The 16,975-nt window shown below is 43.5% G+C and overlaps 1 protein-coding gene and 1 long non-coding RNA gene across 11 annotated transcripts in view; one reads left to right on the forward strand and one right to left on the reverse strand.

Annotated features, from left to right (window-relative positions):
• DELE1 (DAP3 binding cell death enhancer 1) overlaps nt 1-749 on the reverse strand; it is a 21,489-nt gene extending 20,740 nt beyond the window's left edge. Inside the window, exons 1-2 of the mRNA XM_035338940.1 lie at nt 742-749; nt 112-147 (exon numbers count right to left, since the gene is read on the reverse strand). Coding sequence (XP_035194831.1) covers nt 112-147; nt 742-749 — 44 coding nt within the window. The remainder of the gene's footprint in view (nt 1-111; nt 148-741) is intronic.
• A 15-nt stretch (nt 750-764) lies between these two features.
• LOC118173683 overlaps nt 765-16,975 on the forward strand; it is a 32,914-nt gene continuing 16,703 nt past the window's right edge. For 4 of the 10 annotated variants that reach the window (XR_004754347.1, XR_004754353.1, XR_004754346.1 and 1 more), the window contains exons 1-3: nt 765-4,936; nt 12,107-12,214; nt 13,642-15,938. This is a non-coding gene — a long non-coding RNA (uncharacterized LOC118173683). The remainder of the gene's footprint in view (nt 4,937-12,106; nt 12,215-13,641; nt 15,939-16,975) is intronic. The other 6 variants (XR_004754352.1, XR_004754355.1, XR_004754348.1 and 3 more) reach the window with 6 other exon arrangements.

The following is a 16,975-nucleotide window of genomic DNA, read 5'->3' on the forward strand; positions in this document are numbered from 1 at the left end:
CCGCCACATCCCGGCCGCGGCACCAGCGAGCGGGCCGCGTTGCCGGGCGACCGCGGCGCAGAGCGGCTCCCCGCGGCCATGCAGGGGGCGGCGCGGCCGAGGGAAGCGGAGGGCTTCGGGCGGCGGCTCCGGAACGGGGCCGCGGGGCTGGGGGGGGGGACGGGGGGGGCCGCGCGGGCGGGGCGGGCGGCGGGAACGGGAACGGGTACGGGCGGCAAGGGGCGGGCGGGGATAGAGCGGCGTGAACCATAGAGAGGAGCTACAGCGGCCCGCCCTGACCGGGAGGGCCTTGGAGGGTCCCGGGGGGGGGCCTTCAGGGTGCGCGGGGGGGTCCCGGGGGTCGCCGGGGTTCTGGGGGTGGGAGCGCGGGGCTGTGAGGAGGGCCCGGGGGTCGCTGCGTGCCCTGGGCAGTGCTCAGTGGGTGACCCCGTTGCGGCTTGTCAGGTCTTGAAGGGGGCTTATAAAAAGATGGGGAGCGGCTTCTTGCTCGGTCAGATGATGACAGGATGAGGGGGATGGCTTTAAACTAAAAGAGGGGAGGTTTGGATTAGAGGTTAGGAGGAAATTCTTCCCTCAGGGGGCGGTGAGGCACTGCCACAGGCTGCCCAGAGAGGCTGTGAATGCCCCATCCATGGAGGTGTGTAAGGCCAGGCCCTGGACAACCTGATCCAGTGGGTGCCATCCCTGCCTGTGCCAGGGGGTTGGCACCGGCTGATCTTTGAGGCCGTCTCCAACCCCAACCATTCCATGTCTGATTGCTGATCCAGAGCAGCCTGCAGCAGCCCCTGAGACAGGCCTCTGGGCAGGCCGTGGTTTAGCCAAGGCGAAGCTGTGTACTGCAAAGTCCTACGGCAAAGCCGTCGTGTCAGGTGTGATCGGAAACTCGGGTAATCCTGAAATCGGTGATGTGATTAAATATAAATGTTCATAAGTGAGAAATGGGTACGTATTTGAAATACTAGTGAATAGAAATATGTTAAAAACGCATTACACTTGGGTCATGCGTGAGCCTGCACCCACCTCTGTCGGCAGGCAGCCCGATTCCATGTCTATTGCTGGTGGGGGGCTCCTGCCCGCTGCCTGCTGCCTGCCTCCGGGTTTGCTTCAACTGCCTTGCAACAGGAGATGGCAGAGTTCCCAACCAGCAGCGTGGCAAGCCTGTGTGGGAAATAGATACGCTTCATATTCTCTTTACCCTAGTGGTTTCCTTCAGAAGTATGAATATTGCTGCCCCTGTGCTCGTTCCAGCCGAACTGTGTACTTCAATGTTTATTTCTTAGTTCCATAGGCACATAAATTCTTGGTGATTCTGGCAATTTGTCTCCTTTTCCAGAGTATGGTTTTCCCGTTGCTGGTAATTCTTGTTATGAACTCATAGCTCTTGTTCAGTATAATCCCTGTTCTGTGCGTGGCCAGCTGCAAGTCTCAGCTCCGAGCAGGGCTTTTCAGCAGATGCGGAATTGTTCTCTCTTCCGTCAGCCTAGAAGCTCGCTCTAACTACCAAATTTCTTTTGGCTTTCCATAGCTATTATTATTTTTTTTTTGTAGTGTTATATGGGACACACCCTTTATCATTTTCACCCCAGATTTGTCCTTATACCTTAATTGCCAAGTCATTTCGTTGTCTGTTTTGGTAAATGTATCTGTGTGAAGCAAAGGATGTTATGACGGTTTCATGTTAGCAGACTGGTATCTCCTAGGCTGCTAAGTTTGTCTGGGGATGAAGACTGCATTCACGATAGAAATACCGGCACTTTCACTCTATAATCTTGCCTTAATTTTCTCTCTCATCAAGGTGGTATCAGTAATTAATGCCCCCAGAAAATTCAGCTGTGTTTGTTGGTATCGTTTCATCCAAGATCTCCCAGCTAATCACAGCGCTATCATTGCTGTTAGTCCTCGTTTTCTTTCAAGTCCCCAGCTGTTTGGTGCGCAATACTCTGTCTTTTCTGCAACTGGCAAGTCAATAGCAGAGCTAATCTGTTTTGATTCATATCATGAGGATGCCACAGGAGCTGGAACAACTTCAGTTGTGCAGTTGCCGCGCATTTATTGCTTTTACTCTGGAGAAGGAAAATAGCAGAATGAAGAGGAGATGAGAGGGAAGCTCTGAGAGATGAGGAAGGGGCCTGTACAGAGCGAGAATGAAGTGGAGATAGCAAGGGGCAGAGCAAGTGGAGCAAGGGGCAGAGATGTGGGGTAAGGTGGCTAAAGGAGTGTGTGGAAGAGAAGTGACCGGAGCTGTGCAGGCAGGACGGCGTGTCCTGCGTGAGGGCAGCTCCCTGCATCTTTCCAGGTCAGCTCCTTTGCGTCCTTGCAGCTGGCAGTGAGAGAGTGGAAAGGACACGGAGAATGACGAGGTGATAAGCCATGAGGAATTGCTGCAGGTGCCAGAGCGCCTTGCTGCAGCTTTTCTGATAGCTGGTGTTGGGATTTTGTTCCGTGCTCCCAAGGGTGCCGAGGGAACCGGTTGATGTCATTGCAGGGCCGCTTTGGAAGGTCGTGGTGATCAGGGAGAGGTTTCTGGTGATTAAAAAAGGGCAAACTTCATACATGCATTCAGGAAAGGTGGGAAGAAGGATTGGGCAGTTATAAAACGGGCAATGTAACCTCGCTCTCTGGATGGTGATGGCACGCCTTCTGGAAACTGTCAGCATGCGGAGGAGAGGGAGGTGATTGCGGACAGCCAGCGTGGGTTTGACAAGGGCAAACTGTGCCGATCCGGCCCGATTGCCATCTGTGATGAGACAGGCTCAGCGAACAAGGGGAGAGCCGTGGGTGTTGTTTACCTTGACTTTAGCAAGGCCTTTGACATCGTCTCCCGTAGTATCATCGTATCAAATTGGTGAGGTATGGACTGGGTAAATGGAGTATAAATGGAATGGAAAATTGCCTGAATTGCTGAGCTCCGATGATGGAGATCAGTGGGCTAGCACACAGAGTGTACCTGAAGAGGCTGAGAGAACTGGGTTTGTTATCACATAATAATTCTGAGAAAATACTTTGCTCTTTAAGGAATATATTTATTTTGGTTCAAGGAGGAAACCATAACCGGTTGGAGAAGGCAATTTAACTTCCTTGAATTTCAATGTTTGTTTTTATTACCAATTCTCAGGCCTTACAAAAGCTTTGGAATTGAAACCACTCTTTTATTCATTGGTTTAAACACTCATTAATGGCAGTCCCCTATTAAAGTCCAGGCAAAACCCACTCTTCATAATGTCTTTGAGGCACTTGCCGCTGGAACTTTACTTCCTGGGTGCTGGAACTGTTTGCTCCTGTCTCTGCTAAGTTAGGTATTTATTTCATCTGTGTTTTCTTTTTCTGCATCTTGAGCAAAGTAACTCGGTGGAACGTGTAAGCTTTGATGCACGGTTTTTCTCCAGCTGGAAATTTATGGTTTTAAAAAAAAATCATGCGACTTTGACCAAGTATACTTGAAATGCTGTAATTACAGATGATCTAGTTTCACAGCTCACAGACAAAGAAAATGTGTTTGTTTTACTTTATTAGATTTCTTATAATATGTTCATACAAAAACAAATGTGCATATACACACTCCGTCAATACTGCCAACTGCAATTTATTAAGGTTTATAAATTTATTCCACTAGGTCACTTTATTGTTAAACAGACGTTGAATGCAGAATCAATGCTAAAGATGGGGAGGCTAAATTTCAAAGTAAACAATCTCATCTTTCTGTTAATAGGTTTATAAGAGACATTTTTGAGGAAATCATAATTAATCACAGACCTCGAACCTGGACTGTATTTCTCTTAATGCAGTTGCATTTTTCTAATATGAAAATAAGGGAGAGAAAGTGTCTGGGCATAAGCAGGAGCTTGCACTGCCGCTTCACTCCTCCCTGAGAGCTGCAAAGCCCCTCAGTCAGTCACCGTAATCCAGAGCTGAAACGGGGGACGCGTTTTGGGGATATATCTCGTTGCTTTGTGATGAACTCGGAGGCCTGGGGAGAATCTCTTGGTGTTGACAGCCCCTGACAGTAAATGTCACATGAATTCGGAGGGAGCTCAGAGCCTTCTGGTGACTGCTATGAGAAGAGACATCATGACAGAAAGCCTGATTGATGAGCAATGCCACGAGTAGAGGGAGCGCTGTGTGGTGATTGCCTATAATTGAATGGTCTGTGGAAGTTATTTCTGGGTTCCCTTTGAACGGTGACATGCACTCCAGAAGTGTTTTCACATGGGAGACCTACAGATTTTAACCCTTGTACTCAGCAATTCCCTGTTAACGCTGCATTAACAGACTTTAAAACTTAATGGGCTGTTTTCACTTCAGGTCCAACGCTGAGCCATATCATAATAATTAAACAAGCGTCGACAACCAGCGATGGTCAGCCATGCAATTATCTTCAGAAATGTTTCATTGTCAGCTTTCGCCTCCTCCTTTCAGCGCTTTCTCCTTGTGGCTCAGCTCTGTGATCTGACAGCGCGGAGACGTTGATTATCAAGGTTCTCCCTGATTCTGATGATGTGCTCCTGTGACACGGACTTGTCGCAGCCGTGTTAAGCACAGCAGTGATGCTTGTGGCATTAAACGGGAATGTGAGACGTTGTAGCCCCCTCACCCAGCAAAGCATCTGCTCTCGCTGACCAATTAAATTGGCTTCTCTCTCATTAAAACCCTTGTGCAGACTCTGGTATGTCACAGATCTTTAAAATCTCCATTACGATTTCCACTTTCTTCTGGGTATTTTTAGCTTATACTCGAAGAAATGATTATTGTCTCTTGCACTTAAACATATCAATTTTGGCTCCACAGACATCTCCTCTGGGCCATATTGAAAGACCTGAGCTGACTTGAACTGCTGAATCCGTAGGGAGGATTTCAACACAGCTCTAAGTGCTGGGACATTGGAGCCGTGCAAGAAGGAAGAGGGAGAGAAATTCAAGCCCTCCCCCCCTTCCCTTTGGTAAGCCAGGAGCACATCCCTTACAGATTTACTTGGTTGTGCCAATTTAATGTGATTTCTTCTGAGGGCCAGGAACCACTCAAGGAAGGCTGACAGGTTTTATCAACAGAATGGAAACTGAAGTGATAAGGTGAGAGTTATTGACCTGATAACTAACAAACAGAAAACTTCAGTGTCCCTCAAGCTAAATATTGCACTCAGCAGGTAACTAAAAGATGGCAACAGCTGTGGTCTTGTCACTGAGTGAGAGTATGTTTTCGTGTAGAGGAGCAGGAGGTGAACTGTGAAAACAAACACATTCAGTTTGCTACAGACTATTTCCCTCTATTACTTTTAATGAGAGCTAAACTCCAAAATGCACATTGGGACAATAATATTTGAGATAGTAGGAACTCTGTGTACAGCTCCTAAATTCTAGACACCAGGCTGCAATTAAAATGATTGCTTTCGTATTATTAATAGCTCACCAGTAGTTTAAGGCTGTTAGCAGGTAGGAGACCAATTGGTACTATTTGCTGCACAACTGACTGAAAAGCAGCGCTGTCCTTGAAGGAGCTAAGCTAACAACCTGAACCCACAATGCTCAAACGAGTTTGAAAAATGAGAGAAGTGTAAAAAGGTGAAAGGAGCTGTGTTAAAATGCATCACTGTGGAGGCAACCTGGCTGGGTTGCCAGAGTCAGTTAAACGTTCGTAAATGCTGCCTAAGTGTTCTGTGGTGGTTGTTGTTTTTTTGGGTGTTTTTTTTTTGTTTGTTTTTAAATTTCTAAAATTGTAGTGTGGGGAGGGCAGATGGGAAAGGAAGCGGAGGCCTCTAATGAGTGATGACTTAAAAGAAACGGGCACAAAAAGTACTGCAAGTACAGCAGTCTTTTGTTCCTCCTTTTCTCCCCATATGTTTTTTCCTGAAATCACGCTGGGATTGTCTGAAATCTGTTCCTGAAGCCTAGCTGTCGCAATGCTCACGCATGCCTTCAAATTCTCGTGTGACAGAATATGAAGGCTTCAGTGGCTGAACAAAAAGGCTGGTGACAGAGTTCTTGTACGATGTCCATTTCCCTGTTCAGGCACCTGGCCTGCTCACTACAATTGGGAAAGACAAGTGGCAAGTCATTGCTTTCTGTTCAGCCTCTGCATGCTAACTTTGTTTTTCACATGGAAGCAGTTTTGTACTTCTTATCATGTTTGTCATTCTGTCATGCATCTTTTCTTTTTCTGTTAGAGGCTTTTTTCTTTTTTTGGGGGGGAGGGGTGTGAGGGTATCAGAACTGCACTCGATATTCAAGAAGCAGATGCACCAGGAATTGATATAGTGACATAGTCATACCTTCCTTTCTAAAGAACACTGAACTTCTGATTTTTTTGACTGCTATTGAGCAGTGAAGTGATGTATTCATAGAACTAACTTCAAGATGCGTTTCCTAAATTGTGCAGACTGGTTCAGAACTCCATACTCTATGTGGAAAGTTAGTGTTGCTTTTCTCGGATAGCCAGATTGTAGTTGTCAGCACTGAAATTTATTTTCCATTTTATCGCGAGGCTGCTTAGTGTCATGATGTCTTTAAGTTTTTTTTTTTTTTTAGTAATTATTATCCTAACGAATTCCATTTTTATCAGAAATCTTCATTTCACCACTCCACTGTCTTTTCAGATCATTTCTGAATATACTATAGCCTTAATGCCTATCCCTGTGAGACTTCACTGATGGTCTTCTTCCACTGAGAAAACTCATCCTTTAGTCTAATCTTTGATTCTTATATCTAATAAGTTATTTATCTCTGTGAGGTCCTTCCTTGCCTGTAGTCCACAGCTGTTATGTTTATTTAAGAGCCTTTGATGAGAGATCACCTTAAATGTCTGAAGTTTATGGAAGCTTGGGGTGAATTGGAAATACAGGGAAAATTTCTTAGCTTGATCTCTGTTATTCATCTGTTTTTTGATGCCTTCAAAGAATTCCAGCAGATTTAGGAGGCTCAGATTCCTTTTTGCAAAAGCTGTGTTTACCTTTCCTTAATGTGTTAAATTTATTCATGTATACGCTAATTCTGTTCTTTACTAGAGCTCCCACCAATGTGACCAGTATGGACATTAGACTTAGTGTTCTGTGGTTTCTTGAATCGCCGATGGATTTATTTTTAAAAACTCATTTCTTACTAGTTACCTTCCAGTCCTTTGATAATCACAGCAATTTTCAGGGAAAGGTTACATACTATAGGTATTAGCTCAGATGATTCACATTTAACATTCTGCAAAAATCTTATATGAATATCATCTGCTTCCAGTGATACGCTGTTACTCCTTTCATCTGGTTTGTGGGCTACTCGTAACAATGTTTTAAAATCAAGACAAGCCTTCTATGAATTTCTTATAAACAAGATGCTGGTCTCTGAGTTTCTCAGGATTCTCCAGGTGAATAGAGATTAAAAAAAAATGTTTTGGATTTTTTGTTATGACATTATCTTTTCTAAGTGCTTCCTTCATATCTATATAGCCCACTGGCTCTTGTAAGTGTCTTGCTCCTGATGTGTTCAAGGAGGATTTATTACAATTTTTTTATTTCTTCAGCAAACTGTTTCTAAACTCTTTTTTTCCAGTCTATGTTATTGTGCTTTTACCTTTAGTCTGCCAGAATTTATGTTCTTTTTAGTTTTCCTTTTTCAGACACAACTTCAGCTTTTTGCAGGGTACCTTTTAACTTCCAACAGCCTCCCTGATCCTGCTGTTTTATGATGCTAGCTTTTTGTTTTTCTTCTCAGGTCTTTTTTGACAGGCTATATGCATTTGCTTTGAGCCTCCAATATAGAATCCTAAAATAGTCTACCTGCCATCTGAAAACATTTTACCTTTCTGGCTGCCGCCTTGAGTTTTTTTTTTTCATTATTACTTTTAGTTTTTACAAATTTCCTCATTTTTTGAATTCCCCTTCTCTGGAATCAACCACAACCACTGCATTTGCCAACATTTATTTATTTATTTATTTTCTCCAGAGTATGCAGTCAAGAATGTGATGAAAAGATTAAGTGCGTTGGCCTAGCCCGCTGTCTAGGAAGGATGGAAAGATCAGCCACTCCAATTTCAGCATTAACTGTGGACAGGTGAGGAAGTGGCTTGCTGGAGTTGGAAGCTGCAAGGATTCTTGGAATCATAGAATGAATCATAGAATGGCTTGGCTTGGAAGGGACCTTAAAGATCATCTAACTCCAACCCCCCTGCCATGGGCAGGGAATACCACCCATTATATCCGGTTGGTCAAGACCCCATCCATCCTGGCCTTGAGCATCTCCAGGGATGGGGCATCCACAGCTTCTCTTGGCAACCTGTGCTAGTGCCTCACCAACCTTACAGTGAAGAGTTTCCTTCTAATGTCTAGTCTAAATCTATCCTCTTTTAGTTTAAGACCATTCTCCCTTGTCCTATCATTATGTACCCGAGTTAAGAGTCCTTCTCCATCTTCTTTATAAGACCCTTTTGAGTACTGAAGGGCTGCAAGGAGGTCACCCTGGAGCCTTCTCTTCTCCAGGCTGAACATCCCCAACCTTTCTTTGTAGGAGAGGTGCTCCAGCCTCTGACCATCTTTGTAGCCTTCCTCTGGACTCACTTGAACAGGTCCGTATCTTTCTTGTGCTCCTGCTCTGGAAAATCAGCTTCCTTCTTCCACCTACAACAATTACAATGACAGAAAACTAGAAAAAAGGCCATCTGGGCTGATTTGTTACCATATCACTGAAGTAACACACTAACTAACTGGACACTAGTGTGTAACTAGTGTGTAACTAGTGTGTAACTGAAGTAACACACTAACTAGCTGGAGTGTTCTGGGGCAGAGGCTGTTTCCACTATGCTGGTGAGAACCAGAGTGAGGCAGTGGAGTCACGCTAGTCCAGTTCTCCCATTAGCTAGTCCGCTAATGTCCAGTTCTCCCATTAGCTGACACAGGAGCGATCTGGTGTGCCAAGAAGTCTGGAAGGACAGTGTGTGAACGCAAGTAGTCCTTCACCAGGGTAATGCCAGGGAAGCAAGGGCTTGGATTACATCATGGCTTTGGTTTGAAGATAACCGGTTGGTAGTCAGCTGCATATGAGCCAGCAGTGTGCTCAGGTGGCCAAGAAGGCCAGCAGCATCCTGGCTTGTATATGAAGCAGTGTGGCCAGCAGGTCCAGGGAAGTGATTGTCCCCCTGTAATCGGCTCTTGTGAGGCCGCACCTCGAGTACTGTGTTCAGCTTTGGGCCCCTCGCTACAGGAAGGACATGGAGGTGCTCGAGAGAGTCCAGAGAAAGGCAACGAAGCTGGTGAAGGGTCTGGAGAACAAGTCTTATGAGGAGCGGCTGAGGGAGCTGGGCTTGTTCAGCCTGGAGAAGAGGAGGCTCAAGGGTGACCTTATCCCACTCTACAGGTACCTTAAAAGGAGGCTGTAGTGAGGTGAGGGTTGGTCTATTCTCCCACGTGCCTGGTGACAGGATGAGGGGGAATGGGCTAAAGTTGCACCAGGGGAGGTTTAGGTTGGATATTAGGAAAAACTTCTTTACCAAACGGGTTGTTAGGCGCTGGAATGGGCTGCCCAGGGAAGTGGTGGAGTCACCATCCCTGGAGGTCTTTAAAAGACGTTTAGATGTAGAGCTCAGGGATATGCTTTAGTGGAGGGCTTGTTAGTGTTAGGTCAGAGGTTGGACTCGGTGATCTTGGAGGTCTCTTCCAACCTAGGTGATTCTGTGATTCTGTGATAACAAAATCCTGGATAAGGCTTGCCAGCAAAAGGAGGAAGACTGCAGGTGGCAGAGGCTGTTATGCTAGCTGATTCTTTTTGGGTCTCTCCAATTGCACCTTGCAGTGAGCAGTAGCTGCTTACTAATAGCTCCGAAGCTGCTCTGGAACTGGCGGGGGACAAGCAGTCTTTGCCAAGCAGGTGCCGCACTTCAGCGTGTGACTAAAGCTTGCTTACCAGTGAAAAGCATTTGCTTGGAGGTTGAAAGGCACCACCACTCAGCTGCTGCGAAATACATTTAAAGCCAGGGTGAACCAAACAACACCAGTTACAGTGCCACTGCTGACTAGCATTGACTGCTTAGCAACAGGGAGAGTGATATGGATACAGATGAATTGACTGTTTTCTGAGCAAGCTGGGTAGGAGCAGAAGTAATTAGCTGCTAGCTGATGAAAAGGCATGCTTAATTATTAGTATAATTATAGATATAATAGACCAGGAATTATTCAGTAAAAGTAGGAAAACCAATACATTACAAAGAAGGTAATCAGAATGGAAGAGAAAATGACAGCAGTGTGAATTCTTGAGAAGAAGATGTAAAGAATTAAGATGATAAACCTGGAATCTTTTGGATTTCCACCCTCTGACATATCAACTCAGTACAACAATGGTGTAAGGATATACAGAGCTAGCAAGGCGTGTGGCTTGCATTATATCTGTCTTTATGTATTGTTGATTTAACTGATTGTATGCCAGTGAAGTTGAGCTATATTTTCATAAATTTTAGAACCTGCACAATTTTGTGAAGGTCTTTGTTCTCCTGCCAGCAATATTATAGCACAACCATTTAATTTGGTCAGTCCTGTGGGATGCTGAGCTATAGCTGGTTCTGATCAATATTGGTAATAGATTATAATTTTGATAAGGCAGCAATGCTTTCCCTTGGCATCTGAAGTAAGTAATTGCTCCTAAGAAGCAGTCTTGTCAGTCAGCTGCCCTGCCTGTTTTCTGTGCAGTGGCAGAGACATTAGTAATACATTCTTCAAATAGGATGTGTAATCACTGAAATGGATAATCTGGATAAAATATCAAATACATATCTTCTGCTGTCAGAATGTAGATGTTGCTGGTTCTGTTCTTGTACTGGGGAGTAGGCCAGATACTCAAGGCAGCAGCCGTGGTCTGGTGTCTTCTATAAGAATCTGGAACTGAGAGGCATGAGATTATGACAATGTTAGAAAAAGAATTGCATATGCTATAGATGATGGTGGAATGGGAAACTGTCACCAGCTGCTTTAATCTGGCCTCTTTGAGACTGAAAGTAGTGGTGCCAAGTGCTTATAAACCCTTTTACCCACTGCACTGGTTAGAAAGGAAAATTAAGATACAAAGATTTTATTGAACTACTATTTGAGGACTAATTATTAAAATGGCTTTTGATTAATGAGTTGCAAGTCCAGCTGGTTTGACAAATAGCATTTTGATAAGGAATTTGTAAGACGGATAGTCTTAAGATGGTAAGTTGAAGGTATAACGCTGTAACCTTAATGATGATGTTAATGCAGAAATGATGTAAATGTGCATGAGCAATTACTGTATCACCAGGGTACATCAGGACAAATTGAGTACAGACAAACTCTAATCAGCATCAGCTGAGCAGAATCATTGAAGAATGAAGCTGGAAGAAATCTCAGCAGATCACTTAGTCTGTCTCCTTCCACAACAGAATCGGATCTGGTTACAACATTCTCGGCATATGAAGAACTGTTGTTTATCTTCTATTTTGTGGCAGACTTTTGTCTGCTACAGGACTGTTACCGCACCTATCCTGACTCTGTCCTGACTTAATCAGGACTGTTATTGCTTCTCTCTTCTGAGCACCTCCTGTTCTCGGTCTTTTGATTCAGGTCATGTTTTCCAGACCTCTAACCTTTGTTGTTATTCTTGCTGCTTGGCCTGTCAATGTTTTTTGAGGAGCAGTACCCAAGACTGGACATGCCTCTGCACTGAGGCGTTACTAATATTGAGTACAGCAGAAGAACCTGCAAGATGTCTTGCAGGTAATTCTTCTGTTAATATATCTGTGCAGTGTTTTCTCTGTGCTCAGGAGGATGACCCCTGTTCAGCTTGTGATCTATCAGAACCTTCAGATTTTTTTATTTTTTTTGCAGACTGCTTTCTGCCCATCTGATGTCTGTCTTGTGTTTGTGCGCTGTACTCCTGCCTAAGTTAAAATGCTACGCTTATTACAATTGAGATGATTCCTATTTTTATAGACAACTTGTCCAAGTTGTCAAAAGTTTTTAATACTTCTGTCCCCCATGTGTTTGTAGCCAGTCTTCACAGATTTAATCTTGGCAGATTTAATAAACACACAGTCCATTTCCTCATCCAGGCTATCAATAAAATATTGAATGGAACTGATGAACAGCTGAGTAGCCATTCCATTTGTGCTTTGAATTTCACAGTGAACCATTGGAAACTGCTCTCAGAGTGTGGATTCCAACCAGATTTGTGTCATGTCCTCAACCTGGGCGTTCTTGTTGGATGAAGTTAGAAGCCTCAGTAGCGTTGAGGTATGTGGCATCTGCTGCTTCTTCCCTATCTGCAAGATCTTACCCGTCAGAGAGGGAAATTGGACAGAATCTGCTTGATTTCTTCACAAGGAGCTCATGTTGACAAGTCCTCATCCCTTATTAGTTTCCATGTGCTTAGAAATCATTCAGATTGTTCTTGTGTTTTTCTTTTCCTAGAAATTAAATCTCATGGTATCTTAGTTACTCTGTTTGACTTGCAGAATATAACTGCTAGTGGTTCAAGTTGCTTGAAATGGAAGAATTTTGAGGACAGTTGTGACGGCAATGATACAGACTTCTCACCAGTAGAAACTCTGCCAAATGTGAAATTCCTGTGCTAAAGCACAGAGACACTAAACGTTCTTGAGAGAATGGTGAAGGAGTGTTTTAATAACAACAACAACAAAAATCATTTGGAGAAATTATGGTGCAAATTCAGTTTAACTTGAAAAAGAAATTTCAGGTTAGCTTGAGAGTATTCTGAACAGCTTGAAATACAAGTCTGAACAGTCTTGTAGAAATATGATCAGGGTCATGCAAAAGAAGTTGGGAAACCTTAAATTTAGGCTGTGCTAACTTCTTTGCGTATATCAGATTGGTAGTGAACATCTAAGAAAATAGAAATAGAGATTAGACTAAATTTCATAACCTTTTAACCCAGAAAGCCTGGATCTCTTCAGTAAAGTGTTTTCTGAACTCTAATATATGCTCAGTGTTGACACGGGCTTATTCACAGAAGAGGATGACCTTTGCACAGCTCAATGATAAGAGCGTGTGTGATGAGTTTCAGTATCTTCTGTTCAACGCACCTACCTGACTGTAGGTTTCATCTGACCAAAACAAGGTATTAGGCTTTGTCTCAAAGCACTTCTGCTGCAGTGTTTGATACTGTGCACACAGGGAGTGTATACGCATTTACATGAACGCTCCGGTATATCAGTCAAACAAGAAGTGTGCATTGCGTTGGTATGAACCCCTTGCTGGATTTCTGAAACTTACTTTGCCTGAATTTAGTATTCTAAAGGTCAGAAAACATCCCCCAGCAAACTCTTAATTGTTCATTGACAAGTGATATGGTCAGTGCCATTTCTCTGTGCATTTTGTTATGTAGAATTACCATGGTTGTGCCTTGAAATGTTTGGAATATGTAACTGCTGGCAGAGGAGGGAAATCTGAAGTGTCATTCAAGTCCCAGAATATAGGCAGATGCATTCCATTTTGGGGACAGGAATTTTGAAGTGTGTGGGGGACCTGCTATGACTCTATCCTCTTTCGTCCCTTTTTTCACCATCTTCAGCAGTATAGATTCCCATCTACTTCCCAGTTTCTTAAGCTTGAGAAGCTGCAGGAGTACTTTAGAAATCACTGGTGTGTGAAAATTGTTCTTGCGTTCTGGCATCCTTTGGTTTTGTGTGTGTCCTCCACAGGCAGGTACTCAGCGTGAGGCTGGAAATGTTCTTGGTGATGAAGCCGAGACACACGGGAATTTACTGAGGGCAGGGGTGAAAAGTGAATCAGTAAGGATTTTGTAACAGAGAGGCGAGTCATTTTTTTTAATAGTGAGGACTTCTGCGTATTACCTCTAGGTGAGTTCTATTACAAGGCAGCTGTTAACATATTGCTGTGAATTGGCTCGGAAAAAAATTAAAATTGCAAAAGTACACAAATTTTAAATAGACAGAAATAATCATGACAATAAAAATGGTTGAAAGAACAGAGCTACGGCAACAAGGTATAATTCCTTAAATAAATGGGTAGCTAGGAAAGGGTGTAGGGAGACATGCTGCTTGGAGATCACAGAGGCACCTAGCCTTGACAGTTTCTATGACTGCATGAAACTGAGAAACACAGCCAAACCCCCGCTCTCTGCTAGCGTATTATACTGCACAGCAATCAGGTTTAGTAACACATTGCTGAGAGAGACTCCCACTATTTAGTATTCATTATAGATGGCATTTTTCAGATTGCAGCGCAGCAGTGTAAACAAGTGGTGCTGGAGGAAGAGTGGAGAACAGCATTTCTCCAAGTTCTGATTTATTTATTGTTGATACTCACTGAGCTACACAAACTTGTGGTACCACCAATTTTGGGAAAGGGTAGTAACTCTCAAACCACCAGCATTTTCCAACACTGTTGCAGGAGACCAACACTGCAGGAGGCAAAGCACAGTTCCATGCATGCGGCTTCCTTGTGAGGCTGAAACATCTGGTACATCTTCCTCTGTGAGTTGTCGTGGAGCTGCAGGCCTGCCTGGGTGCTGCCAGCTGCCTGATCTGTATTCCCATTTACACCGTGCTTTGTACCCCTCCTCTACATGAGGAAGGAGCCTGTCCCTACAGATGGGGTGCTGCTGTACTGGACACCCACAGCTGCGAGCAGAAAGCTGTCTGGACAGGCTGGTATCCTGAAGGCGACCAGTATCCTCAGGATACTGAGTCTGACCAGCTGCTGACGTGACCAACTCTGGGACAATGCCAGCTGATGCCATAGCATCCAAAGAGCAATTCCCCCTGTGGGCTTACCCTGCTTTGCAGAGAGAGGTGCACGGCTGCTCTGCATCCCATGGAGGTTTGCCCACTCCTAGCTGTGTTTGCTTGTTTTTGATTTGTTTGTTTGTTGTCTGACACCAATTTTTTCCAGGTCAGCTGGACACCAGTCACCCAGGAAGCAGCACAGCTTTGCTGTCATCCATAAATCATTAATTCCTGTAGGCCACAAGGGTGCAGTGCTGTGGCAGTCCTCTATCCTTCCCTCTCCAGCTGGAGGTGTTCTGTTTCCTCCAAAGTGTCTCTGCTTTTCAAACACCTCGGTGGATGGATACCTATCTTTTTTTTTTTTTTTGGCATTAATGACAGGTTGTCTTAAGGAGGGAGGGTATTTGATTACCTCCACAGCTACTTCACGGTAATACTTAACTTAAAACTGGGATCTACTCAAAAGTGTGTGAGCTTCCTAAAAGGAAATTAAAAGCAGCTGTTATAAGCATGCAGAAGATGAGAAACTAGATGAAAATATTCTATTTGAAGCTCAGAGCAATATATCACTAAGTGGAATAGTTCTGCGAGGGACCAAAAAGGCAATATTCAAACAGTCAAGTAGAAGAGTATTCAAAATCTGGGAGTGCTGAGCAAATAAAGAAACTATTAAAAACAAAACAAAACAAAAAATACCAACAAACACACAAAACACCAGAAGCCACCAAGACAAAACATAAACTATCAAGCTAAACCTGAAGGGCAGTCAAGGGAAAACTTCAAAGAAAAACTCAGTAAAGGAATAATAAAAACTGCTAGTAAAAATATTTTCAAAATTACCAGAATCAGGTACTTTTCCAGAGGTTTGTGATTTACTGTAAGAGAGGAAAAGTACTGAGAAGCAAACCTTTGTTGGTGCGCGCTGTGGTTGAGGTAGGTTACTCCCTTGTGACAGCCAAACTTATGGGGACAAGTGTAAGGAACTGTCTCAAATTAAATGACATTACAATGCATTTTAGGACTAATTGATAAGATGAAGAGTCAGAAAGTGCCAAGACCATATGGTATTCACTCAAGAGCTCTGAAGGAAAACAAATATGCAATTATGGAGCTACTATAGTTTGTAACCTGTCACTTAAATCAGTCTCCCTGCAGGAAGGATGGAAGATGGTAAATGTGACAACAGTCTCTGAGAAGGTCCCCAGGAGTGGAGAACTGCAGACCGTCACATTGGAGTCTCTACTGAGCAAGTGAGTGAGAATTATAAGAATAAAATGCACAAATGGATAAATCCTGCTGTATTAGGGAAGGCTTTTCTAGTGAGAAACCACAATTTACAAATCCATTTTGAAATCCATTGTAAGGCTACTAAGGATGCAGGTAGGATGATGTAGTTACACCAACATGAGAAATGCTCTGGTGGATCAGACCAGTGGTCCATTTGCCTGGACTGTCTACCTCTCATACCTATGGCCACAATTGTATAAGCCTTACTCATATCCCCCTCATTGTCTTCTCTCCAAACTGAGAAGCCCTTTTAGTGTCTCTTCTGAAGCAAGAACTAGGAATCAATTTAATCTGGCTTATGTTTCTTCACAAAATTTGTAATTAAGCTGTAAAATCCTTTGCTGTGGGTTATTATGGATGCTCAAAGTTTACTTGTGCTCTGGGGGTAGCAGGAAAAGTTAATGGAGAGAAATTAAGTTAAAGCATAACCTGTTAAATAGTAAAACCAAAGACAGCAGCTCAAAAAATCCAAAGGCACGTTGGGAAACGGAATAATGTTCCAAGAAAGCATCACTGTATTCTCAGTGTGTTCTTAAACTCATTCTCCAGGCATTTGTATTGAAAGCCAGGCACTGTAGTAGGGGAACCTTCAGTCTGACCCAGGGCAGGCTTTCTTGTGCTTTGTTATGTTCTGTCAAAAGAAAATGAAACGTAGCTGTGCATGTAAACACTTCTGATGGTAATGGTGAACACTGAACTCATCTCCCCACTATACAAGCAAGTGATGAATTTTTATTTGAATGCTAATGAAGATCTCACCAATATGCTGCTAGGTCTCCTCTAGCAATATAAAGAGAAAAGCTACATGGTGGAAATGAGCAAAGGACCTTTATAAAAGGATGAAAATGTATTGTGAATATTGATGTTGTTAGCCACTCACAGGTCAAAAGTATACTTAAATCTACTGATGTAATTTGAAGTAGGTAACCAAGTATTAAGAAGAACATTTTCTTACAATTAATCCATTTGTTATGCTCTAAAGGGAAAAGCTGTTATTTCT

Source organism: Oxyura jamaicensis, chromosome 13 (assembly GCF_011077185.1).
Source record: "Oxyura jamaicensis isolate SHBP4307 breed ruddy duck chromosome 13, BPBGC_Ojam_1.0, whole genome shotgun sequence".
In the NCBI taxonomy this organism is placed as follows: Eukaryota; Metazoa; Chordata; class Aves; order Anseriformes; family Anatidae; genus Oxyura; species Oxyura jamaicensis.